The sequence below is a fragment of the Thunnus thynnus genome, chromosome 1 (genome assembly GCF_963924715.1).
Source record: "Thunnus thynnus chromosome 1, fThuThy2.1, whole genome shotgun sequence".
In the NCBI taxonomy this organism is placed as follows: domain Eukaryota; kingdom Metazoa; phylum Chordata; class Actinopteri; order Scombriformes; family Scombridae; genus Thunnus; species Thunnus thynnus.
The window spans coordinates 4640648-4666698 of record NC_089517.1 but is presented as its reverse complement, the minus strand read 5'-3'; the positions used below and the strand labels follow the sequence as shown (position 1 = coordinate 4666698).

At 41.8% G+C, this 26051-nt stretch overlaps 1 protein-coding gene across 8 annotated transcripts in view; it reads right to left on the bottom strand.

Moving 5' to 3' along the window:
• herc1 (HECT and RLD domain containing E3 ubiquitin protein ligase family member 1) overlaps window positions 1-26051 on the bottom strand; it is a 70739-nt gene that overhangs the window by 2060 nt on the left and 42628 nt on the right. For 6 of the 8 annotated variants that reach the window (XM_067602282.1, XM_067601869.1, XM_067601781.1 and 3 more), the window contains 27 exons: window positions 25233-25492; window positions 25017-25144; window positions 23619-23755; window positions 22825-23025; window positions 22550-22680; window positions 21660-21877; window positions 20604-20724; window positions 20035-20181; window positions 19646-19747; window positions 19303-19476; window positions 17683-17982; window positions 17524-17589; window positions 17291-17416; window positions 15814-15952; window positions 15194-15375; window positions 14895-15050; window positions 14521-14643; window positions 14292-14394; window positions 13675-13844; window positions 13431-13569; window positions 11786-11955; window positions 11035-11204; window positions 10328-10493; window positions 10118-10194; window positions 8691-8943; window positions 2214-2366; window positions 515-820 (listed from right to left, as the gene is read on the bottom strand). In XM_067602282.1, coding sequence (XP_067458383.1) covers window positions 515-820; window positions 2214-2366; window positions 8691-8943; window positions 10118-10194; window positions 10328-10493; window positions 11035-11204; window positions 11786-11955; window positions 13431-13569; window positions 13675-13844; window positions 14292-14394; window positions 14521-14643; window positions 14895-15050; window positions 15194-15375; window positions 15814-15952; window positions 17291-17416; window positions 17524-17589; window positions 17683-17982; window positions 19303-19476; window positions 19646-19747; window positions 20035-20181; window positions 20604-20724; window positions 21660-21877; window positions 22550-22680; window positions 22825-23025; window positions 23619-23755; window positions 25017-25144; window positions 25233-25492 — 4418 coding nt within the window. The remainder of the gene's footprint in view (window positions 1-514; window positions 821-2213; window positions 2367-8690; window positions 8944-10117; window positions 10195-10327; window positions 10494-11034; window positions 11205-11785; window positions 11956-13430; window positions 13570-13674; window positions 13845-14291; window positions 14395-14520; window positions 14644-14894; window positions 15051-15193; window positions 15376-15813; window positions 15953-17290; window positions 17417-17523; window positions 17590-17682; window positions 17983-19302; window positions 19477-19645; window positions 19748-20034; window positions 20182-20603; window positions 20725-21659; window positions 21878-22549; window positions 22681-22824; window positions 23026-23618; window positions 23756-25016; window positions 25145-25232; window positions 25493-26051) is intronic. The other 2 variants (XM_067602198.1, XM_067602363.1) reach the window with 1 other exon arrangement.

The following is a 26051-nucleotide window of genomic DNA, read 5'->3' as shown; positions in this document are numbered from 1 at the left end:
GTGACGAGTGAAAACGAATTGAAAGTTTTTAGAGCTTTTGCTCAGAAAACAGCTGCCTTCTGTGGTTGAAAGCAACGCTATTAGAGAGTGAACCAAAACAGTAAAGTTGCAGCCAGACAGTTAAATAATGAGCTGAAACACACTATAAAGCTCCGTAAAGCCGAGCGGAGCTGCAGAGTCACTCATGACATTTTTTCACCTGATAAAATTTCTCTCCGTCATTATTTATTCTAACTAACTACCAGAACCGAGCCCTTTAAAGGATAACTCCACTTTATTGCAACTTGGGTCTTATTTTTGTACCTTTGAACATTGTTTCTTTCAGTTGTAACAACAGATGTTTCAGTTGAGGACAAATCATTTTACTATTCGACTGTTTTCTCTTCCAGTTAAGTTGCTCTAATCTGTTTACAAGCTGCCTGATTGTCTGACTGCTCGATAACGACTTTGCAGCGTTTCCAGATCTCAGCTAGAAGTTGATGAAGTCCCACATAGATGATCCTGATTCACTCACCCTGTCCACCTTCATGATCTGAAACCTCTGAGAGATGTCGGCCGTGTTGGCGGGCAGCCTGGAGCGTCCGGAGACGAAGCGCATGAAGAGGACTCGCTCCTCGTTGGAGAACTCCTCCAGAGTCTGCCAGAACCACTGCACCAGGGAGTGCTGCTCGTCCACCTCTCGGTAGCGCACCACCTTCTTCAGCACGTCGCAGCAGATCTCCGGCATGCCGCACACCATCTGCTCCAGCTGCTTGGCCGTCAGCAGGGACAGCAACGGCACCGGCACGATCCACGACATGCCTTCACGCACCGCCGCCACCTGACAGAGGAGGAGCATCGCTGCGTTTGAGTAAAGAGTCGCTTCACTCTTGCTTACCTCTACAGTAGAATCTAGATATATAGTTTCTGTTTTACCTCTCACAGCTTTGAGATATCTGTCTCCAATATAATGTGAGTGAAAGGAATTTCATGGCATAAACGTGCTCATAAATCCAGTTCATACAGTGTTCCTGTTACTGGATAATCCACAGACCTCACTATGAACACTTTTCATTAAAATTACTTTCTACTCTCAGATGAAGGCTGAAACTTCAGACAAATAAAAACCAAAACGATCTGCATGGCTGAGCAGCACTAGAGGTGAAGTCTGGTGATCGTCTACGTTATAAATCCAATGAAGAGACTAAAAACCAACAATGAACTCATCTACTAACAAGTATTGTCTGTGCTGTAGACGTCTGTTATCCAAAAACTATTAAAAACACGTTAATGAGTCACACCGCTGCACAAACACACACACTGTGGTCTGTTTTACTTTAGTTTTTTTGACTTTATGGGATAAAAGCGTCTGCCAAATGACAAAATATAAATGTAATCCCACCCACACCGTCCTGCAGCCAGAAACACCCAGTTAGAGCAGGGCTGCAGTTAACCGTTATATTTTCATTATCCATTAATCAGTTCATTGTTTGATCTATAAAATGTTAGAAATGTCCGTCACTCCGAGGTGACGTCATCAAATGTCTTGTTTTGTCTGATCAAAAGTCAAAACCCAAAGATATTCAGTTTGTAAGCAAATAAATCAGAAAAAACCCCAGAAAATCCTCTTATTGGAGCACAAACAAGAACATTTTTGGAATTTTTGTTTGACAAATGATTAATCACTCATCATTAATCCGCCTCTGAAAATAGTCCCCCAAAAAATGCACTTTTTACTCCTGTTTGAGTAACGTTTGCCAAATCTACAGAATTCAGCTGTTTTAGGAAATTAATGAAGCCCTTTTTAAAAAATTAAACTACATATTTGTGAGCTGTTTTTTTAAAGATTTGTCTTCAGTCAGATCTGTTGTGTTTGGAGCCACAGACAGAGAAGAAAGGTTTTACAGACGGACTAACACATTGTTGGCTTTGGTCTTTTCATGGGTTTTGACGACAATAAGAAAAATATAGAAAGTCATCAGCCTCGTCCTTTAAGCCAGATGTGTATAAATGAAATGTACTGGCGACCTTCTACTGAACTAATGAAACCTATTAAACAAGAGGAATAAATGAAACCGGAGAGCAGAACTTTGAAACCTTCTGCTCCAGTCTGATGAACTCAGTGACCTCGTAACATGAGAACAGTGAAATCATCACTTCTGCATCTGCACTGATCTTTAATAATAATCTACACTGAAAACGCTGCGTCACTCACATAAAACAGGAAGTCTTACCTGTCGATCTATCTCGTGCAGCCTGTACTCGATCGCTCTTTCCACGTATTCCTTTCTGTTGGAGAAGGTGAGAGGGATGCTGTTTCCTCCCGGGATGATGGGCACCATCTTACCGTCTGCACTCTGCCCGACAAACGAATCCAGAGGAATCATCTGAAAAACAAAAACACGACCGATAATCAATACGACACTGAGACACAGGTGTCTGATAGACGGACCTGTGCTGCTGTTAGAGGACGATTCCCACTGATGGAAAATATGATCTATTAAAAAATAACAACTAACACAGCAATTTAAACATGTGGAAATATTTAATACAATCAATCTGCAACAATTCTGATAATAAAATCACTGTTTTTGTTCATTTCTACGTAGTTTTGTGCAGATTTAATGTTTTTCTTTGTCATACGTGATGGTGAACTGAATATTTTGGGGTTTTGAGCTGCTAAAGACGTCACACTGGGGAATGATAAAAAAACATTTTCATTACTTCAGACATTTTATACACAAAATGATTGATTGAGAAACTGATCATCAAAATAATCGTTAGTTGCAGCCTTAAATACGACATTTAAAGACATTATTCTAGTGCTGATATGTTCTAAATAGTGACAAAATAATCAAAATATAAAAACATTTGTGTCATAGAAACAAATGAGTCTTTTGACTGATTGTTACTATAAAATGAGAAAAAGTGCAGCTTTAAAGCTTCTGCACATCTGTATATTCTCATTTTTGATTTATCTGTCGGTTTTCTTCGATTAATCATCGAGTCTATTAAATGTCAGAAAACAGTGAAAAACGTTCATGTATGTGTTTTCATAAAACTCGTCTATAAAAACGTTCCTTTGAGTGATTCACGTCGCCACTGATCGGTTACAAAAGCTGAAATTTATCTATTCTTTCATTCACTGGCCCGGAGAGCGACGCGAGATCGTAATATCACGGTGAGACATCTGACGGCTCGTCTGGCGGAATTCGAACCAACGCCAGCGGAGAAGCAGAAAAGGCAGACAAGGAGATTCTTTCTCTCTCCCACACTCCCTCCTTTCATGCCAAAGCAGCAGATGCAGCCCCTTCCTCCTCCTCCTCCTCCTCCTCCTCCTCCTCCTCCTCTCCTCCTCCCTCGGCCTGGCTGACAGAGCTGGCCGCGGCCGTGTTGTGGTTCCAAACCCCCTTCTCTCTCCTCTACAAGGCTGGGAGCGGCGCCAAGTCTCCACCAGGCAGGATACGCTGCATCAACAGTGGCCCTGGCATTCCTGCAGGCCGGGGGCTTTACAGTGCAGGGGTTGTGTGAGGTTGTTTGGACAGAAGAAGGGGCTCCGGGATGTGTTAGCTTTCTGCTGCTCGAGCCAGCCTATCTGCGGGGTTCGTGCGGGGTGGGAGGGAGGGGGGGAGGGGGGGTGTGTGTGGTCTGTGTCGGGGCGGTTTTGTCAGTAATGGTTGGAGCCACAGATGCGAGGTTTTTATCGGAGCTGGGAGAAGAACAGAGTGTACCAGAGGAGAGAGGAGAGGCACAGCTGAGCTCTGAGTGCTGGTGTCTGAAAGCTAAACCACAGCCCCCCCAGCAGGACTTACATCAAGCTTTCACAAGGCTTAAAGGAGAACTACAAGATCTTTAGAGCTGCAGCGATCAGGCCGTTAATCGATTAGTCCATCGCCAGAAAATCAACTATTCTGATAGTCGATTAATCGTTTCAGTCAGGGCTTCCACCACATCAAAGCTCCAGTAAATTTCAGTACAAAAACTCCATTTCTGTATTAATGGGAGACGTGACACCTTCGTTGTGTAACCATGTTCTTAAAGGACCAGTCTGTAGAGTTTAGTGGCATCTAGTGGTGAGGTTGCAGATTGCAGCCAACTGAATACCCCTCCGCTCCCCTTCCAAACGTGTAGGTGAACCTACGGTGGCTGTGAAAGGCCATTCTGAGCTACTGTAGAAACATGGCGGTGCAACATGGCAGCCTCCGTGGAAGAGGACCCGCTCCCTCTGTAGATATAAAGGGCTCATTCTAAGGTAACGAAGACACGATTCTACACTAATTAAAACATACTTATGAATATTATATTCCATTTCTGTGGAGTCCTGTAATTGTAATTTCATTTCTTTATCTACCTTCTCTTTTGTGTTTTTAATTATGATGTCTAGACCTCTTCAAATGTACACTAGACCTGCAGGATGCCTCCGGTGCGAACCACACCCTAGGGTATGTGTGTCAAACTCATGGCCCGCGGGACAAATGTGGCCCGCCACGTCATTTTATGTGGCCGGCGAGAGAAAAAGGTCTGTTAAAAGCGGGCATTGACCAAAAACTATATTTCCCATGATGCATGCCGATTACGTTACCCACGAAGTGACGGTATCCCACCAGTAGACTGCGATATATCCACATCTATGCGATTTTCCCAACAAGTGGAATTGAGAAATATAAATAATGACCCCAAAATGTCCAGAAAGAGAAAAACTGATGCAGACGGAAGAAAGACGGGAAGGAGAAAACATGTTTGTGCTCCGAGGAGAAAAACCAGTATTTCTTTTGTGTTATGAGGCGTCTGTGATCAAAGAGAACAATCTACCAAACACGGAGCTCAGTATGCCAAAAAACAGCCTTCAAGAAAAACAACAAATTGTCCAAGAACTAAAAGGCAAACTGTGATCGCAGCAGAATTTAATAATAATAATAATAATTAGCAACAAGTTATTAATAATAATAACTTGTGTTTGATGTTATTTGTCTTTATTCTCTTGGATAGTTTGATCGTTGATTGATGGAGTAATGTGGGTTTCATAACCTGACAAATTAAAAAGGTTTATGTTATAATTACAAAGCAACAAGCAAACATATTTTTTTACACCTATGCAAACATATATATATAATATTTGTAACTTGAATAAGTAATACATTCAGAGTTATTTAACATTGAGTAGTTACATTTATTTTACGTTACATTTAGTTACATTTAAAAGTTACATCTGGTCCTTTGAGGGCAACGATGATGCTGAAGTGGCCCTCGCTGCCCTACGGGGGGTCGGCTCCACAGCAGACCAGACGGTGTGAAAACACATCTTTAGGAGGGGGGGCGGCGTTCAACAGGTATAAATGTTTAGCTCTCCTCATGCTCGGGGTGTCGCATGTTGAACGACCTTTTCTTTGCAAAGAAAATAAAACCTTGTCGGCCGGCAGAAGTCTCTATTTCCTTCTTCACCAGCAGCGGAGAGTTTCCACTACGGTCCGTTCTGATAGACGCCATTAAATTCTACACACTGCACATCAAAAAGCGTCCGAACTGTTGCTGATATCTGTCTGTGTTTCTCAGCCAGTTTAAAGTCTGGATTGAGAGAAACGTTTGGTTCGTTAATGTTAAACGCTGTCAGCTGTAAATAGGCTGAACCGCCAGTAAATCACATGTGTTCACTGCTGGCTGCTGCTGGCCGTCACTGGGTGCGGTGCCGTATGGTATGTGACATCATTTTGAAGTGTGTGTTTTGCTTTGTGACAGTCAGGTCTGGTTATGGGAATGAAAACAGGCTCATGAGGCTGTGAACTGACTGCTTATTACGTTTATAGCTGTGCACGCATGTGATTCTGATGAATCAAGCGTTCACATGGCGAGGAGACGTAAAAAACACGCTGCCCCTCTGTCAAAACAAGACCGGGTCAAAACCTCGTATACGTCAGCGGTCGTGTCTATGATGTGAATTCCTGGATATTTGATGCTCATCTGTTGTTTTCTGTAGTGGTCCCAGTGATATCTGTTGTTAAAGTGAGCTGGAGTAGCATCACATGACGTGATTAAACTACGTTTGAGTCAATAAATGCAGTTCTAAGACCAAGATTTTCCACTCATATCTTGGGATGTTTGATTTAATTCTAATTATATTCTGATTATCTGTTAACTCCTCCCGCTCTTACATCTGTTTCGCTCTGCAGATGTCTCTCGTTTTTCACTCTGTATTGAGTGTTTTGACAGATTGATGGTTATTTGGGTGCTTTAACTCTCCCTCCTGCCTCTATGAAATTGTAAATTAAAAGTTTTGACAGCATTTTGGATGCAGATTCAGGAGGTTTATCTCTGCCTGGTTTACTACAGTTAGTCGAATCAAGCGCACCTGCAGAGCAGCCGCCCCTCGCTAAACTGATATAACAGCTACATGACGTGTTTAAATGCTGCTGTTCATCATTTGTGATGTGAAAATGTCAGAGAAATAAAGAGCTCGCATCCTGGTATTAGTTCAGTCATAAAAATCCAAACGCGCTGCGGAGCGTCTCTCCTGTCAGCTGCTGTCAGCCGGCGAGTCCATCACACTGGACGGTCGACGAGGAGACGCAGAGACGCCGCTACGCGTCTGTTTAAACTGGAGTTTAACCGACTTCTCTGCATTTAACACCGGAGAGCTTCACAGAAACACAGTCGCTCTGTATCGCTGCTGTCCGCCGCTTCCATCATCTCGCATTTTGAAAGAGCAACGACCAATGAGGAAACTCCAACGTTTGGCCTGCCGACCAATGGTGTAACTCCATCTCTCACTCACTCACTCACTCGCTCGCTAACGGACGGCGGCGGTTACAGGGCTGGTCTGTGGCCGGTGAGCCGACAGCCAGCCAACTTCTTTATTGTGCTGTTGGAGCCTGAGGTTAATCCTAAATACAGTGTATGTAATGTAGCTGTGATCAGCAGCAGGGAGGATACGGAGAAGTGGCGGCTGTGTGTAACCGGTATTTACTGCTCAGCCCTCAGGAGGAGGACTGGCACTTATTCAACTTTTATAAGCAATAAAAAGTTTCCAACTTGATGCGTCCAAGGACAAATTAACATTCACCACCGTAAATCCAGTCTGTGTGCAAACTCAGGCCGCTGGCTGTGATGTTTCTCTGTTCTGTAAATGTCTTTATAACAGATTTCTAATATGTGGCAGCAAGATATTTGTAACTGTTACAATCAAATGACCAGTATTACAGACACTTTATCCCACCCAGATTTACTTCATCTTCTTCTTCCTGATTCATCAGTCTACCTTCCTCCTGTCAGACAGAGTGACGACGTGTAGACATGAGACTAAATAAATGTGTTCAGTTTATACTGAGGCGTCTGTTTTAACATCATCAATAGTATGAAGCACTTTGTTCAATCAGGTTTTCAATTTAGTGGAATAAGTACAACAAACAGACATTTCCATCGTTTTTTAAGCCAATAAACAGTTTCTCAATAATAAATCATAAGACTGAGAGATAGAAACCAGATAAACACTCATCTAACAACTAAACTAACAACCAGTCACATCACAGAAACTCTTACATGAAGGTTCTTTAGGAACGTAAAGCTCACTTCACAAAATAGACACATCCAGGTTTCTAACCACACGTAGATGTGAGGAGACGAGTTACAGTTACTTAGTTACTTGAGAGGAGCTGTTGTGGATAAACAAGGTAAAAAGAGGCGACGCTTTGACAACTTAAAGCACCTTTTTGGTCTCAAAGTAGTTGAGAGACACTCAAACCGTTAAACCATATAAAGTCACAAACAACACAGACTGATAATGAAATGTTTATACTTCATATATTCATAAAGGAAAACCTGCGACATCAAAGACAGGAAGTACAAGTTTATCACCTGAAACATCAAATAAAGCAAACAGAGAGCAACCGCTTACAGTCTGACACCAGCAATTAGACCCATCCGCTGGAATAACAGCAAAGCGTTCAAGAGAAAGACAACAAACAACAACATGATCAGCTGTTTCCAGCGTCAACATGCTGCTTATTTCAACTCTCAGATGATCTGAACGGTCGATGAACACAGCTGACGAGATCTGAGCCTCGTTCTAAACATTTAACATTAATGGATTTATACGCAAGATTGAAGATTATTGTTAATTTTTGTATAATTGATTTATTTACATAGATTTTCTGTTTGTAGCTCACACAGTTATTGATCATTTTTCAGGTTATTGATCTACTACTGGCGAATTATAAGCTCAACAGAAATAGTGACTTAATTCAAATTATGATATATATCAATATTAATATAAAAATATCATGAGAAAATATTTCCAGCTGTACTACATCACAACTAACAATTAGTTTCATTATCGATTCATCTGCAGAATATTTTCTTGATTCATTGATTCATCGTTTGGTCTAAAAAGTCATGAGAAACGCTCGTCACAGTTTCCTGCAGCACAACGTGAACAAACAACAACAATTTAATATCACAGAAGACCAAAGCAACTAATTACCAAATTTAAGAGACTGGAACCATCTAACAGCTTGAAAATGATTTCAGTGATTAGATTTATTTTCTTTTGATCGACTAATGTTGCGTCTTTAATCACAATATATACTGTTATTAAAATATGTAATTATATATATTGTGATTGGGGATTTTATCCACTCTGATGCCTTCCATAAAACAAACTCATAACAACACAAAACTGCAGACATGATCCACATTAACATCTTCATCGGTTTTCTCACCTCATGGAAATTATCCTCGGTGATGCCGCTGTCTTCAATGTGAAGAATGCTTTTGAGCGTCTGCACATAAAGGAGGTCGACTTCCTCCAGGTCCTCCAGCAGCAGGGGGATGCAGCACAGCTGTTTCCACACCAGCGGCGCCAGGTGCAGGTCCAGGGGTTTCTTGGTACGGATGGCCACGCCCATCAGGATGCCCAGAAACTTAAACTGGAGCATGTGCTCGTCCAGACACGCAGACGGGTTGAAGAGAAACCTAGAAAGATTAAAGGAGACGGAGATATTGAACTGATTTAAACTGGTTTAGATGATGAGTTTAAGATTACGCTCGTCATGTCAGGTTAGCCAATGAGCAGCGTGACTGAGCAGCAGATCTGGCGGATGACGGAGCTGGAGGCAGGTATGACAGGGTTCATATTTCACAGATGAAATGAGCACATCAATGGACATTTTGGAAACTTGGATTTTTCTGCTCGAGTACATGAAGAAGTTTTTTCAGATGTTATAATTTTGTTTTACTGCTGCTTTTGGAAGCTCACTCGCTGCTGAATTAACTTTGTCATCCAGCATCACAAGCTGAGACTGATGAGTAATCACTTCCAAAAGATGATGAAGATTCAGCAAAGATATTCAAGCATGTTCAACTTTATAAGAAGAAGAAGTTTTGTTCTTGTTTTCTACAGTTTATTTTAAACAACAGGGGATGAAGTTACATCTGCAGCTGCTTCATTTGACTGTTTGTGTTTCACTGTGATTCTCTAAGAGTTCTGCAAAACGAGCAAAGCCGAACTTAACAATGTTACCAAGATAGAAGAGGCGACTGCAAAAGATACAAGAAGGTTGATGATGTAGAGCTTCAACGCAGGGTGTGAAAAAATGTAATTAATTTAAAATAAAATAAGAAACATTAAACAAATACAGAGAAAAGGTCTAAAGAAATGAAAAAACATCTAGTTGAGGAAAGATGAATAAAGACGAAGGCAAAGAACATCAAGTGTCGTCTGTTTGGGGAATACAAACACTTCTATAGATTCAATCTGCCGTATTATCAGTATCGATCGATGTCATATTGTAAAAGGAACATCATATTGATCCAGTGTCATTTTACTGATGATATTTGACAGATTGTGGATCTGTCATTTCTGGGAGTTCAGTTCTGTTTGAGACTCTTTATAACTGTGACATTAATAACAGAACAACAGTATCTTTGGTTTTATGTCAAATATCGTGTCTGATAAGTTTAACTTGTGCTCACACACTTGTTCTTAAATAAATGTTATTCAGTATCGGCCGTTATAGACGGGAGAATATATTGATACTGATTTCAACGTCTCTTCTTGTACCTACAATTGATCCTAAATCTCTCAGAGCAGAAGGAAATTTAAGGTGGACAGTCAGAGTCGATGCCGACGGGTCGACGTTTTCCTCACCTGTCTCTGTTGTAGCCGACCTCTGCTGTGGCGTTGGGGGAGGGGATGAGCAGGTCAACCACTCCCGTCTCCAACTCCTATAAACACATTTCCAGGAAAATAAAGAAATTATATCACTGTATCACAGGACAACCAGTAAACTCCTGGTTTATTTAGAATAATTCTGACATGAACATGTGCACGTTGTGTGCATGACAGATCCGTCCGTACCTGACACATCTCTGTGATGGTATCATCAAAGACGCCCCCTGCGTCGTCGGCTCCCTCTCCCACCAGTTTGACCTTCCAGGCCCTCGAGGGCAGTCGAAGGTCAGAAGCATTCAGCTTCACAACCTGACGCGCGATCTGCACGAAGATCGGTTTGCACTTCCGTCCCCTGCAGAGAGCGAAGAGACCCGAAAAACAGAGAATCGTAAATTTAAAGACAATGACGCAACAAGTCACCCCCCCCTCCTCCTCCTCCCCCCCCCGCCTCCATGTTTCCTGCCTGTTTCTATAAACCAGTCTGTAAATGTTTTTTCCATTGTTGGCAGTTTAAAATCCCATTTTAAGACCCTTTAACTTCTGCTTTTGAGTCTACAAATGTTATGAGGACATGATTATATTCTGTCTATATTATATGATTCTGTGTTATAATCCTTCATATTTTTACATTTATCTATTTAATAATCATATTATTAAATATATTTTATTTAAGATATTTTCATTATCTTTCTATACATATTGTTTTCAAATTCAAAGACATTTTAGCTCTATTATGCGGATCATAATCTCCTCTACTGTTTCAAATAAAGGCATAAAAGCCAAACAAAGTACCTGACTGATGTATTTTCACTGTGACCTTTTGTCTTATTTCAACATGTTTGTCAGAGCCAAACTGGGAAACGTGTAAAAGGTTACAAACACACAGTACTGACCGCGTGGAGATCCGTTTGACGGTGATCTGGGGGCCGTAGTTCTTCCCCTGCACCATGGTCTTGCCGATGGAGCGCACCATGGGCAAAGTGTACACTCTGGGGGCCAACAGGGGCCTCAGCTGGCCCTGGACGATCCCCCAGGTACCAGCGTTGTAGTGGGAGGTGCAGCTCTGCATAAATAAATAAAACTTACCGTCATTGCATAACAGAGTGAAACACACTGCTTACATAAAATAATCAAGAGAACTTTGTGCAAATTAGGAGCAAAATCCCTTCAAAACGGTTTGAATCAGCGTTTACGGCGTCAAAAAGGTTAAAATTTGACATCCTACAGTCATCAAGTTACTTTCTCTGACTTTATGAGAAAGGCAGTTTGTTCCCTGCAGTAAAGACAAACCATGTCATTTGCTGAAGTTTGTGACAAAGTGATATTTTTCTCAAGTCCTGATCTGTATCCTGGACTAAGATTTCAAAGCTAACCCCTGATTAAAGCTGGAAAACAGGTATTACATCTTACAGTCATTATATAACTTTCACCTTCTGTCTCATGTGCTCTGAAAGCTGTTTGGAGCAAAGAATCAAAACACAGTACGCAGCGTTTCCTGTGGCGTCATAATTATTGTAATGGTAACACATTCATCAACACTACCTCAACACTGTGTGTGTGTGTGTGTGTGTGTGTGTGTGTGTGTGTGTGTGTGTGTGTGTGTGTGTGTGTGTGTGTGTGTGTGTGTTGCGGCTCTTTGCGTACCTGGTTATTGGGGCTGAGGTTGAGAAGTCTCCATGAGGAGTACATGAGGTCGGAGAAGTGGTAGAGGAGGCGTAGACGAGCCCTCACCGCCTCGATGCTCACCTCTTTCAGCCCGCTGTACTGAGGAGGCACCGCCACGGGCAGACCCAGCTGCAGAGGAACCGACGAGCCTGAGGACCACGAGACGCACAGAGAGAGACGGAAAGATGACCAGAGGGTGAAGGGAGAGGAGGAGGATGAAGCAGAGAAGGATTAGAAAAGGGACAAGAGGTGAGGGTGGGAGATAGAAATGGTGAAACTCTTGGGTCGCTGCTAGAAGTCACACTGAACACAGAAATCTTGATGTAGAGCGTAAAAACTAATTTATAGAAACAATCAAGGAAAAGTATTTTGTTGTGGGTGTACTGTTTGTTGTTGTGCTGTTGTTTGTTTTGATTGTAATGGACTACAGATGCAAATTAGCTTCAAGCTAACTCTGGTGCAGTGCTTCATTTATGCTTAATACTGCACACTGTCCTGTTCAATAAATCAAATCAAATGTAAACAATCTCAGTAGTATACAGTATCAGAATCAGAGATATCATCTTTATTATTCCACACATTCCTCTTCCTTCGCCTACGTTACCCACAATGCAACTTGACTGCTTTGTCTGATCATGGTGTGTTATGCTAGTAGCGGCTAACGTAGCGTGGAGCTGCTAGCCTCCAGCAGAGATGAGGAGCTACAGAGGAGGTCTGACTTCTTTCTGACTCCAAACCCTCAGATTTTATTTTATTTTTTTTTAACTTTTCAAACTTGTAGTTTTTCAACCGACACCTCGGGGACCCTGAGGCGAGCGGGAATGATTATGGCCGATCCCTCCCACTCCAGACATAAACTTCTTGAACCACTCCCCTCCGGCCAGAGGCTGCGGTCCAGACCAAAACCTCAAGCCACAAGAACAGTTTCTTCCCGACTGCAGCTGGCCTCATCAACAACAAGGCCTGTTTCACATTAACGTTAAATCTTATTATTAATGCGTCTGAAATGGAGCGTTACATTAATGCAAACTTTGTAGATTTACTATTATTATTTGCACATTTGCACGTTCCTGCTCAGTATTTTCTACATTTGATTCTATTCACTTGTAAGTTCTTTTCACTTGGAACATATTTTACACTTTTTTATTGTCCATTTCTATTCTATATGATTGATTTTTGTGTATATTTTGATTGTTAGGCATCACAACACCAGAGCAAATTCCTTGTATGAGCGAACCTACTTGGAAATGAACCCGTTTCTGATTCTGATTCTCCACAACACCTGGAAACACACTTTGATGTGTAAAATCAGTGAAGTTCCCCTTAAAATTTTATGAGGTATTCACATATTTTTTCTGTTTTACAACTACATGAAAATAGTCTTTCTGGCACATACTCGTACTGGAACGTGGCAGCTTTGCATGAAATTCCTCAGTGTTTGTTCACCAAACAATGACGGTGCCTCATCTGACAAAAATGTGCCGTTTGTTGCTTTGGTATTTACTGCGCGTCCCAGCGGCACCGCAGGAAATCTGACCTCTGGGATAAAGTGTGTATCCATTAGCAAGCAGCGGCGGCGGCGTGGCGGGAGGGGGGATGGGCTTTATGTGTGTGTGTGTCTAACCTGGTGCTCGAGGCGGCACGGAGGGAGCCGTCCACGCGGCGCTGTGGCAGCGTCCAGCAGAGATCTGGTGGATGTTCTTGCCCTGCAGCACCGTCGCCAGCGTTGGTTCTCTTACATGGTTGGTGTGACCCAGACCCAGCTGCACCGCAAAGATATATTTATAATCAGGACATTTACTGGCTGGATAAGGTTATAAGTAGCATCCTGGCATCATTAGCAGGGGTTCAGTGTGTCAGCAGGTTACCTGTCCCTCAGAGTTGCTGCCCCAGGTGTAAACGTCTCCTGTGGAGGAGAGAACCAGAGTGTGTTCGGCTCCTACAGCCACATCCTGGATGTGGATCCCTGACAGAGCTGGCACCTGCTGGGGACGGTTGTGGTTCCTGGCTCGGCCCTCTGGCAGGCCAATCAGACGGTCTGCCGCAGGAATGGAAAAAAAAGTGAATTATGTGTAAAAAAAAACAAAACAAACAAACAATAAAAACCTCTATTGTGAAAATACTGCTATCTTTATTACTGCATGAATTCTGGGAATGAAGTTGAGGCTGGTTTCTGTTTTTCTGGCCCTAAACTGTGACTTTATGAAACGAAACATGGCCGCTATCCACTCAAAGTGCATGTTATCAAGAGCTCACAATCTCTGAAAATGTTAAAAAGAAATCATTGATGAATCATTTATTAGCTCAGAGTTTATTTGGTTTGTTTGTTTTATTAAGTTGAGAGGAGTTTCATCGTTTGCGCCTGCAGCTTTTTGACCTAATTATATATACAGATATTCATCATTACCACTCATGTATCGGGAGCTGTCAAAAAGAAACTATTTCACTTAAAACAACAATAAATAAATAAATAAATATTGATTACCTTGGCCGAACGTAAACACTTTGCCATCTTTGGTTAAAGCCACAGAGAACTGTGTCCCACAGGCCACTTTTTTGATGCCGATTCCACACAGAACGTCCACTTTCTAGGGAATCAAAATTCAAAATAAACCTCCATTACATTCATTTAAAAAAAAAAAACTACAGCAGTATAATAGATGAAGATTCCGTTTTTACAGTTCCAATCACCCAGCAGGCCTCACAGTGCCTACCTGAGGAGAGGACTTGGCTGTGGAATTGCCAAGTCCCAGTTTTCCATAATCTCCATCACCGAAAGCCCAAACCATCATTCCATCAGCAGAGACGACCAGAGTGTGGTTCAAACCACAAGCCACCTGAGGAGAGAGAACGGGCCAACGTAAACACCACGCTGTCTACATTCATCTGTGTTTACTAAGCCTGCAGATATTTAAGCTGTCAAACAAAAATGAATGCCTCTTTCTGCAGCCTTGAAAGGTTCACTGGTGATTCTGTTTCACCATTAAGAGTCTGCGAGCACTAAATAACGATAGTTTACTTCAATATTCACACTAATCTTTAGATAAATGTCATCTGGTACTTTCTCAGACATGTATTTTTGTCCAACCTGTCCGACTTGGTAGCCCTCCAGCGCGGTGACTTTCTCTGGTAGCTTCTTGTTTGAGGTGTTTCCCAAACCCAGTCGGCCATAATCACCGTTACCAAATGTGAAAAGCTTCCCATCAGCTGTTACCACCGCCGAATGTTTGAACCCACAGGACATCTGGAGAGGAAAAACAGAAAAAATGTTGGCAGAAAGAAAAAAGAAAAGAAAGTATGACTGAACCCAAGCTAATGAAATTGTATATTAGTATTTAAACCCTTTTAACTAGATGATCCATCATCGTTTCAATCTGACAGACCGACCTGCACCACTTCCTCTCCTTGCAGGGCTTCGATCTGTCTGGGTCGACGCTGGCGGTCGCTGTTCCCGTGGCCCAGCTTGCCGTAATCCCCGTCTCCCCAACTGAACACCTCGCCGCTCTCCGTCAGAGCCATGGAGTGGCCGTCGCTGCCGCATGATGTCACCAGCTGAGTCACGACAAAACCTGAGAAACAAACGGGACGGACGGACAGTCAGTGAAGGAGTAACTACCACATTTATTCCTTTAAAATCTAGATATCCCACATTGGGTTTCGCCCTCTCGTCAATGCAATAAATTGGAAAAATCATTCATATTTTTTGTGGAGCAACTTTATGAGTAGAATAAACTCCACTCTGTAGCATCACTGTGTGACAGAGAGAGATATTTTGAGCTTGTATCAACTAAATAGTTCTGCATCAGGACCTCCAGTACTCTGATCTAGTTGCTCGTAAAAAAAAAATCATCTAATTTCCAGGCTGCATCTACAGGTTGTGAAAATTAAAACTGTATTATTTCTGTCTTCTCAGCTGATCTAATTGCTTTGAGTTTTATCACAAATATATATCCTGTGTTATCTCACAGCATTGTGTGTAGTACAAACAACAGATGATTCAGTTCCACCTTGCAGAGCTGAGATGACGGTGAGGACATGCAGGTCGTCAGAGTTGCCTTGTCCCAGACGGCCGTAGCTGCCCTCTCCGCAGGCCAACACCGTCCCGTTAGGCTGGATCACGAAGGTGCAGTTCTGACCGCAAACCACCTGGAGGAGGAGGAGGAGGAGGAGGAGGAGGAGGAGGAGGAGAGATGATGACAGGTAGACGAATGAGGGAATAATTAGGAAACAGATGAGGTTAGAGTAAAAGAGGAAACAGATGCAGGAAATGAGGTTGGTCTAGTGGTATATACAGAGTATAAATCATCGTCTCATTTTATGACACTGGACAGAAACAAGGATCAGTTGTTAAGCTGGAGAATCCACATGTCAGTGGAAGCACCTGTAGTTTGGTCATAATTATTATTTTAGTATTATTTTAAGTGCTGTTGTTGTATTTTCTTTGAAGTATTTTTGAATTTTCTATTTAAGTCTTACTTAACTGAATGTCTTTGCTCTGCTTAACATGCTTCTTTTCTGTCTTACTGCAAAAATATATATCTAATAGTGCTGGAATATGTATGCAGTGTAAGAAAGAGATAATAAACGCAGTGTTTCCCCTATAATTGTACACTGGGCCAATAAGAACCCCCACCAGGCCCAAAAAAATGTTTTTTTGATGCGATGATGGACAAACAAATACATCAATGTTTTTCTCCAAAACTCTGGAGTCAAGAAAAAATACAGATGGGGAAGAAAGGAGAGGGACAGCTTACTTTTATGCAATAAATGCAGCTAATTAAGTCATCCTCTCCTTGTGACCGCTTTGTTTAAGTCTTGAATATACTGTGCAAACAAAAATATATATACACCATCCCATGTGCCTCGTCCCTTAAGGGTTTTTTCAGTGCATACCACCAGGCCTGAAAAAAAATCTAGTAATGTATTCTAAAAGTATACATGCTGCTTGGAGGCTGTACTTTGGCACAGTGTTGCTTTGCGCTCAATGCTAATGTCGCCATGCTAACATGCTAACCATGCAAATGCAAACCTGCTGATGTTTAGCAGGTGTAATGTTTACTATTTCATCATCTTAGCTTTGCATGTTAGCATGCTAACATTTGCTATAAACCGCAAAACACAAAGTACAGCTGAGGATCATGAGAATGTTATCAGTCTTGTAGGTATTTGGTCATAAACTAAAGTACTGAAACTAAAAAACTGAAACTTTGACCTGATGATGGATCTTGAGGAAACATCAGGGGGGTCACCAAAAGGATTATAATTTATCCTGAGGGGGAGGCATGAGTTTGTGTACAACATTTCATGGCAATCCAACCAATAGCTGTTGAGATATTTAGGTTTGGACCAACTGACCAGCATTACCGTCCCTACAGTCTTGCTGCTAGCGTGCCTAAAAATAAGAACTACATCTAAATCCTTAACTGTCACGTGATGTAACTGGATGTGATGTGTGTAACAAAGACATGACAATCGTCTGTGTACCTGTTGTGCCTGTGAGAAGGACGGGGCAGTCGTTGGCACCAGGATGTTTCTGCCAGCTTCTGCCAGCTGTCCGTGTCGCCCGGCACCCCACAGAAACACATCACACTTCCCTCCGAGGTGCCAGTCCTGGAAACACCCAACACGAGTGACAAACAAGTCAAAAGAAGTGGGTTAAAACAGCAGCAATCACCTCGAGAGTCAGAGTCTGATTTATTCCAGCTAATCTAAATCACCTCTGGTCTGGAGGTGGCCCAGGACATGATCTGTTCATCCATACCAGACGCCCATTTACTGTTGTCCTGGAAAAACACAGTTTAAAACGTTTTATTACACGTGACACAGGTGTTCATTACATCATAAATTACAGTTTTAACAGCAGCAGCCTCCCTCACCATGAGCAGAGCCATTTCATCTTTGGGCACGGGCTCCAGGTCAGGAACGGAGAACGACTCGGGGAAGGTGGCGCCTCGAGCGAGAGCCTCGGCAGCTTTGACCGTCGTGGAGAAGCAGTCCAACCAAGCCCACTCGCTGGCGCTCCAGATGGCGGTGCCAGACTCCGGCGGGCAGTGTCGGAGGTGAGGCGGCACGGGGGGGCGACACAGGAGCTGGTCCAGGTGGAGACCCACAGCCAGGGAGGCGAGGCACTGCATGTAGGGGCTGTGGACAAGCTGCTCCCCGCAGACGACATGAGGCTGGAAGTCGAGGAGAAAAGACGACGTTAGAAACAATCAGAACGATGAAACTCAGCCTCAGGTGCTCTAAAACTCTCAAATACCATTAATGATGATGAATTCTGTCTTTTTAATTTTTATTTTCAATTTAGTTTTTGGCCTAACTTTGTAGAGCTGCTACAATTAGTCAATTAATCGATTAGTTGCTGAATTAATCGCCAACTATTTTGATAACTTATTAATCATTTGGAGTTTTTTTAAGAGGAAAATTTCCAAATTCTCTGATTCGAGCTCCTCAAATGTGAATATTTTTTTCTGTTTCTTTTGTCTTCTGACAGTAAACTGAACATCTTTGGGTTGTGGACTGTTGTTCAGGACAAAACAAGACATTTGAAGATGTAAACTTGGGCTTTGGGGAAACACTGATTGACCTTTTTTGCCATTTTCTGGCATTTTCTAGACCAAACAATTAATCTATTAATAGAGAAAATAATAAACATTAATTAATCTGTGATGAAAATAATCGTTAGTTGCAGCGTTGTAACTTTTGTGAAGCACTTTGGGCTTCATCTTTGCCTGAAAGGTGCTGTTCAAATAAAGTTATAATTAATATTATTATTATAAAATTCTGGATCTTAAACAGGTGCATGAAGACTGGGAGGCTTTCTGGAGTATTTGTGGGTGGAAAATTTGGTCTCCGTGCTTCATCTGTGAACAATGACGCACTAATTCGCCTCTTATAAACAAGCCTACTTTGATTCTGAAACCCTCCGTAGGTCGGATTTGAAAAGACCCGAGGTTAATTAGACCAAACAGAGCTAAACAGACAGAGAACATCAACCTCCTCCAATTAACGTCATTATTCCTGCGCTTCACAGTTCACACATGAAACACATGATGATTCAGAGCTGATAGAAACTGCAGATCAACTCGAGTCTTTTGGGACTGAAATTGTGCAGATTGGAAGAATTAATTCCTTATTAAGACTTCAGTTTATGAGCGTTGAATAGCGGAGCTTCCTCTGTGTGTCACACGACTGCTCGACCACCACAAAGAAATTTTAATATTGTGGGAAACACACTGCACTGATAGCTCCGAGCAAATTTAATTCAACAGAGCGAGGTTTCAATCTAACAGAGATCTTCAGGCGTTGAACAAACTATTTTCTGCTGTCAAATCAAATCAATCTGCTTGATGTTACGTTATGTAAACCTCGCCAGTTATCTGCGGAGCGAAACGTCTCAAATATAATGTTTTAAGGTGGATTATTTCTCTAAAAACCAAGTACTGTTCTCCTTCAGCTATTTTTAAGATTACTGAGCACAATAAACGTCTCTGTACCTTCTCGTAGGCGTACTGCTCCTGCAGCATGACAGGAAGTCTCTCCAGGAAAGCCCTCATGCAGGGCGCCATGTTGAGGCCGACTACGCCCTGCTTCTTCAGAGCTGTGCGGCAAGTGGCCAGCACATGGTTGGACGCCATGAACTCTTTGGAGCTGTTCACAACCAGCACATCCTGGATGAACACACACACACACACACACACACACACACACACACACACACACACACATACACACACACAGGTGAAGCAGACCAGGGAGTAAATAAATACTCAATTTTATTTTAGTGATGCGGCTAAAAATTGTGGAAAAGTTTGACTCAGGCGAAGGGAGAGGTCTTACCTTTGACCTGTTGGAGCAGACGGCGACACCCACATCTGGGATCCAGACGATATTCTGGATCGCCCCTGAACCGGCTACTACTGTCTGGACGACTGATCCGTCCTGAACACACACACACACACACACACACACACACACACACACACACACACACACACACACACACACACAGTGACTCCAGTGCAGTGGTATTCAGTGTCACTGTAAACCACACAGTGTTCTGTAGCTGCCAGTAAAGATGAGCATGTAATTAATCATTTGTTCTTTTATTCTTGCACATCTGTGTATCTCTGACTTGTACCTGCAGTATTTACATATATCCTGTGTGGGTGTTTTCACCTCCATCTGTGTGTGTGTGTGTGTGTACTTCTTCTTCTTCTTCTTCTTACCCTCAGAGACCAGATGTTCATGAGGCCTCCCACTCCTCCAGATGCCAGAGCCAGACCGTCGGGACTGAAGGCGAGCGTTCTTACTGGAGTGATGTGGCCCTTCAGCTGGAAAACGCACGTCGCTCCACCTTCTGACCACCGGGAGGACTGCAACGCAACCACAGCGACAGTATGTGAGAGGAAGAATGCAACATGTCTGCTGTGCTATTGTCTGGATGTGTGGTGATAACATTTAAGAAGTTAATAATAATAAAAATGACAGTTAACTTTATTCATGTAGCACCTTTCATACATAAAATGCACAGATTAGACATTTTAAACAAATAAAATATGAGAATATATTTAAAGTAGGAAGGAAGTAAAATAATAAAACAGTGAAATAAATCCAGTTAAATGAAAAACTAACTAAAACTAAACTAAAAAATGTCCCTTTTTTGCATTTTACCCTGATTATACTGTAATATCCTAAAAGAAAAAAGCTCAATAACATCTCACTTCATCAGTTCAGACTTTCATTCAACATGTCAGGTGACAATTAATAGTAACTGTTAACTAAATGAATAAAGTACCATGAGTTTAGGGTTTGCTTCGTTCTCCCACCATCCCTCTGATTCAGAGGAACAGGATTCTGGGAAGTTGGAGATGACCTGAGGAACGGTCCAGACTGAGACCAGACCGTTCTGGCAGCATCTGAAAAACACAATGACACATGAAAAGTTTCGACCAAACCAAAAGGAAATACTTCTCTATTTTGGGAAATATGTTGTCAACATGCCAACGTGTTTAAAAAAAATGAGAATGTTTCCTTGAGATTTCTTGAGAAATGGTTTGAAAAACCTGCAGGCTACGAAAACTCTTATGTTTCTGGAGCAAATGTATTTCTGTGTGTGTGCTGGAAGTGAAACAGCTGTTCTTTTCTTGCTTATAAGTCGCTTTGGCTTAAAGCACCAAATGAAAATGTTTTGTTGTGGAGATTAGCTGAGAAGTTACTGTCAGGTGTGTAGAAATCTAAACGTGAGTCACTTAACATTTCAAATATGCCTAAACGTGTGGATGTTGACATTAATCTGCTAAAATATTTCGGTCAGTGGTTAAAGGAAGATTTTAGAGTGAGACACTGGATGTTTTAATGTACTGTACGGCTGCAACTAACGATTCTTTTCATTATCAATCAATTCATCGTTTTGTCTCAGAAACATCAAAAAACTTTGAAAATACGTCCTGTTTTGTCCGACCAACAGTCCAAAAATCAGTTTACTATCATGTCAAGTCAAGAAGACGCATCAAAGTCTCACATTTGAGAACCTGGAACCAGTTAAATTCAGACGTCTGACATTTGACACCAACGATTAATCGACAAATTGTTGCAGCTCTGATTGTCTCTATCGTACAGTTCAGTCACTTTATCTGACATCAGTTAAAAGTATGATTCTGAAAAAACAATGTGATACAAAACAGGAGCTCTTGATGAACAGATAAGCAATCAGTGTCCACAACAAAAGGCCAAAAAATGAATTAAGTAAAAGCTTCAATCACTTGTCTGATCAGTGTGTGATCAATACATCGGTCGACCCGGCTTTTTAACTTCTGTACGTAAAACTCTTTAGTATCACAGAACGACCTACATGGCCAGCATGCTGAGGGGATTCGGTCCTCGTCCCTGCAGGCTGCACCAGGCCACGCTGTTAACCAGGGAGGGTTGTCTTATACTCTGCAGGCAGTACCAGCCAGAGCCTGAGTCAGAGTGAGAGTCGGGACTGGCCCAAAGCTTCACCGTCTCTTCTTTGGCACAAGTCAGCAAGATCTGACCGGTAGGACTCCACTTCATACTGGTGATTGACTCCTGGAAAATAAACATGCAGGTTCAGTATGCAAAAAAATTATTAAGTATCCACCAATTTAAGGGCAAAACTACTTCGTTAATTCATTGCAATTAAGTAAGCAGGTAACTGTAAATCTGTGTCCACATGCAGCACCTCAGTAACCACATTTCTCTGCTTCCTCCGACCTTATTCTGGAAGTGTGTCTCACGGATTTTAACTGTACAAGTGATAGAAAAACACTGATTTCTGCCTTTTTTTAAATGTCACTTCTACAGGCTACTTTGTGTTAGTTTCAGTCAGACTTTGGATGGTTTTATTTTAAATAAGAGGAAGCATCGGTCCATGTCATGATCTCAGCTTTCATCCAGGAGCTATGCTGTTACTCTTCCTGTCTGCAGTTCTTTTGTTATGCACATGAATACTTGTAGAAAGCCAATTAACAACCTGGTTACTTGTAAACACGGCAATGAAAACAGCATTCTCCAGTAGAAATCTACCTGTGCTTCTCTAATCCTCTACTCAGATAGTTTGCAGAGGTGACTGTCGCCTGGCTCCTTAATACATTGATTGATTTCACGTTATTATCATAATATATTTCTGAAATTTGTCTTGCATCCTAAGGCGTACACTGTCTCCAAACAACAAAACAAATACTGGTATATAAACGCAGTGTTTGTGCAGTACTGCTCTACCTTGTGTGCATCAATGACCACAATGGCTCCTTTTTCTAACGGCTCTTTGGATCCAATCAGCAGCTTGCCATCTGCGTAGCCCACAGCGAAAGGCTTGTCTTCACTGTACCAGGCTATGTGCATCACTGCCACTGAGGGAGGATGATAAAAGTTCACTTTGTCACTCACATGAATAATTATCAAAGACATTTAAACTACTGACAATCGCTCAGTTGTGTGAAATTATAAATACAAAAAAATAGAATAATCACAAATAAAAACCCTCCTCTTCATACCGTCTTTCCTGTAGCAGTGCTCCAGCTCGGTGCGGTGCATACTGGAGGTGTCCAGCACCTCGATGAGGCCCAGAGATCCGTCCATCCGACCCACCAGCAGCATGTCCATGGGCTCCCCGCACCACAAAGACTCTGCTTCCTCTTCGGGCCAAGCCAGCGCCGACACCCAGTGAGGCTGCACGTCCAGAAGGCCCTTACCACCTTAAAAGTAGAGAAGAGATCAGAGTTAACTTAAAGCTGTTTTTATTACACTGAGAATATGTGTTTATTCTGTACACAAATATATAAGCTGATTTAAAATGTACTGAGAGGCAACATCATGTGGTTTGAACTAATTATACAACAATGCCCACAGAGAAATGCTAATGTACAGAGTTTCATTTGCTTGTGCAGTAAAGGATGCATTCATATTGCAGAGGCACAAGAGAAAATGCGCTCATGAAAGCTAATACTAATGTAATTGTGGACTTTCATCCTTGAAGCCATTGAAAGTGGCCAAGGACAGATGGTATGTGCTGCAGGGTGTGTGGTGGGAGGCAGGAAATGATGATTGGACCACATCCAGTCCCAAGGCATATTTATTTTTAATGGGCTATAAAATCTTAATGCCCTCTCATTCATATTCTGTGGACCTCACACACCAGTTATATGAACTGGGGCCACATACACACATTTTATGCTGAAACAGTTTCTCAAAACAACTCTAATGGAGCTCATCATTAACACAAAGTATAAAAAAAAAAAACTAATAGAATTAAGACCCCGGAGGAGCTGGAAATAATAAATTTTTATACCATTAACTTGCCAGATGTTGACCATTTTTTCCATAGCAGAGGCCAGATATTTTCCAGTGACGCTCCAGGACAGAGGAGACAAGGAAACATCACTGGGGGATCCCAACCCTGACATGCCCTCCTCTGAAGAGCCATCACTGATGACAGACAACAGACAAAAAAAGCACAAATTAAGACAAAAAGAAAACATCAATATGGGCAACAGGATAACCTCAAAACACAACATCTGACATATTATCACCTTATAAAGTTGTTATGGGGAATGTGTTAGTTTCCTATTTACACATACAGCTGATGCGGAACAGCTGATTTGCCTTTTAGTGTTGGGCAGGTTGCATACAAGGGCTGCAACTAATGATTATTTTCATTATCAATTAATCAATTAGTCCTTATTAGTCTTTAAAATGTCCAAAAATGGTAAAAAATGTGGATCTCTGTTTCCCAGAGATCAAGGCGACGTCTTCAAATGTCTATATTTGTCCCAACCAAGAGTTCATAACCCAAAGATATTCAGTTTACTGTCATAGAAGGCCAAATAAACCAGCAAATGCTCACATTTGAGAAGCTGGAATCAGACAATTTGGACATTTCTTCTTAAAACAGAACTCAAAACAATCTATTGATTACTAAAATAGTTGGGGATTCATTTTCTGTTGATCGACTGCGACTAATTGTTGCAGCTCTTTTGCATTCAGTGGCTTTAACAGCTGCCTGCTGCTGGAAATGAGGTTGATGGGAGCAGAGTTTGTAGGCTGGGAACCAAAGAGCTCCATGAGGCTTCAAACCTAACAATACGAGACCCCTTTCACATAACAGATAATCATCTGATCTATTGTTTATAGAAAAATATTGATACTGACCTTTAACAGTCATAAAACATGAATCAGACAGACTATATGTACGGCAGACAGAACAGACTGGCTCCTGTCAGTCCCTCCGGAGTTTTTTGTGATTATTGTGGCCAAAATTATTTGACTTTGAAGTGGCTTTTCTCAAAAATTGTGATACATTTTGCAATGTTTTATGTGGTTTTTGGGGGATAAAATTGCAGGAATTGGGAAAACTACTAACAATGAAGAGTCATATTTAATCACTTCCTTCAATAAAAAGCAACAATAGAAGCAACTATATTTCAGTGCTTATTTATTTTCTGAACATGAGAACCAGGGCTGAATCACAAGCAGCCTGTTGATTTCAACATTTAATGTGGAAAAGTTGCAGTAATTTAGCAAAATAAGATTTCTTGAATTTGCGTTTATTGTGATTGCAAAAACAGAGTTTCCTGGAGGGACTGACTCGTCATTAACTGATAGAGATGCACAACGTTCGATAGCTTTTCTCTTTAAAATGTAACACACTGAGGTTTCTGGAGGTTTGTGGTGTTTCAGAAAGTCTTACTCCTTATTGAAGATGCAGGTCTGCTGGAGAGTGTACTGGCTCTTGGTTACATTCCACACTCTGACTGTCCCATCGTTCCCAATAGTAGCCAGCAGGCCTTTCTTACTGCACCAACTACATGTGATGACCTGAGTGAAACAGAGAAAAATTTAATTTAACATGTTTGAGTTTTAAACAAGCCGACAAACCGCCGTCCTGATCCCCGTGCCGACTCACCCTGCTCTGGTGAGCCTCTAGCTTGATGAAGGAGCACTTTCGCAGATCACCCGCCATGTCGGCGAAGGTTTGCGGCCGGCTCTGGTTGTTGTCGCGGTCGTGGGCGGCCAGCGTGCGGACCAGCTGCTGAGCGGCCCACTGACGGTGCTGCGAGGAAAGTCTGGAGGACAGACAGCAGGCCGCCAGAGCGTTGGCCAGTTCCAGAGGGCCTACAGCGGAGGGATTATGGGAAGGATGGGCATACAAATGCGCAATTAGACCTGCTCGACACGGAAAACAAGGTGACAAGGTTGCCCCGGTGAGTGAGAGAAGGTGCACAAATGAAAAAAAGACACACACACCAAAAACATAAAAAGCACAGAAAAACCAAAATTTGACCCAAGTGGACAAAGAAACAGTGCAGAGCTACCACAAGTATGAGCCACGTGTGCATGACAGCTAAACATAATATATGAATTATGACATGATTATGAACATGAATTATGACTACATGAATTACACAAATACATGCTTATTATAATGAGATGATTAACATTTAAGCCAGCAAAAAAAAAAAACACATTACAACACATTGCTTTGACATTAAACTTTGTAAAAACACACACTGTCCTATTGAATTAAATTAAGCAGTTTAAAGCTGAATCACAACGTATAAAATACATCATTCTGACAAATATTTGAAAGATAAAAGTATTGAAAGTGGCTTAATCAACCAAGGAGGTGTCATATATGGTAGTTTAATTCATTTCAAATATTGCATCTCAACGTTGTATCTTACAGAAAACAAGGAAACAAGAAAGAGCAACAATGGTAAACCAT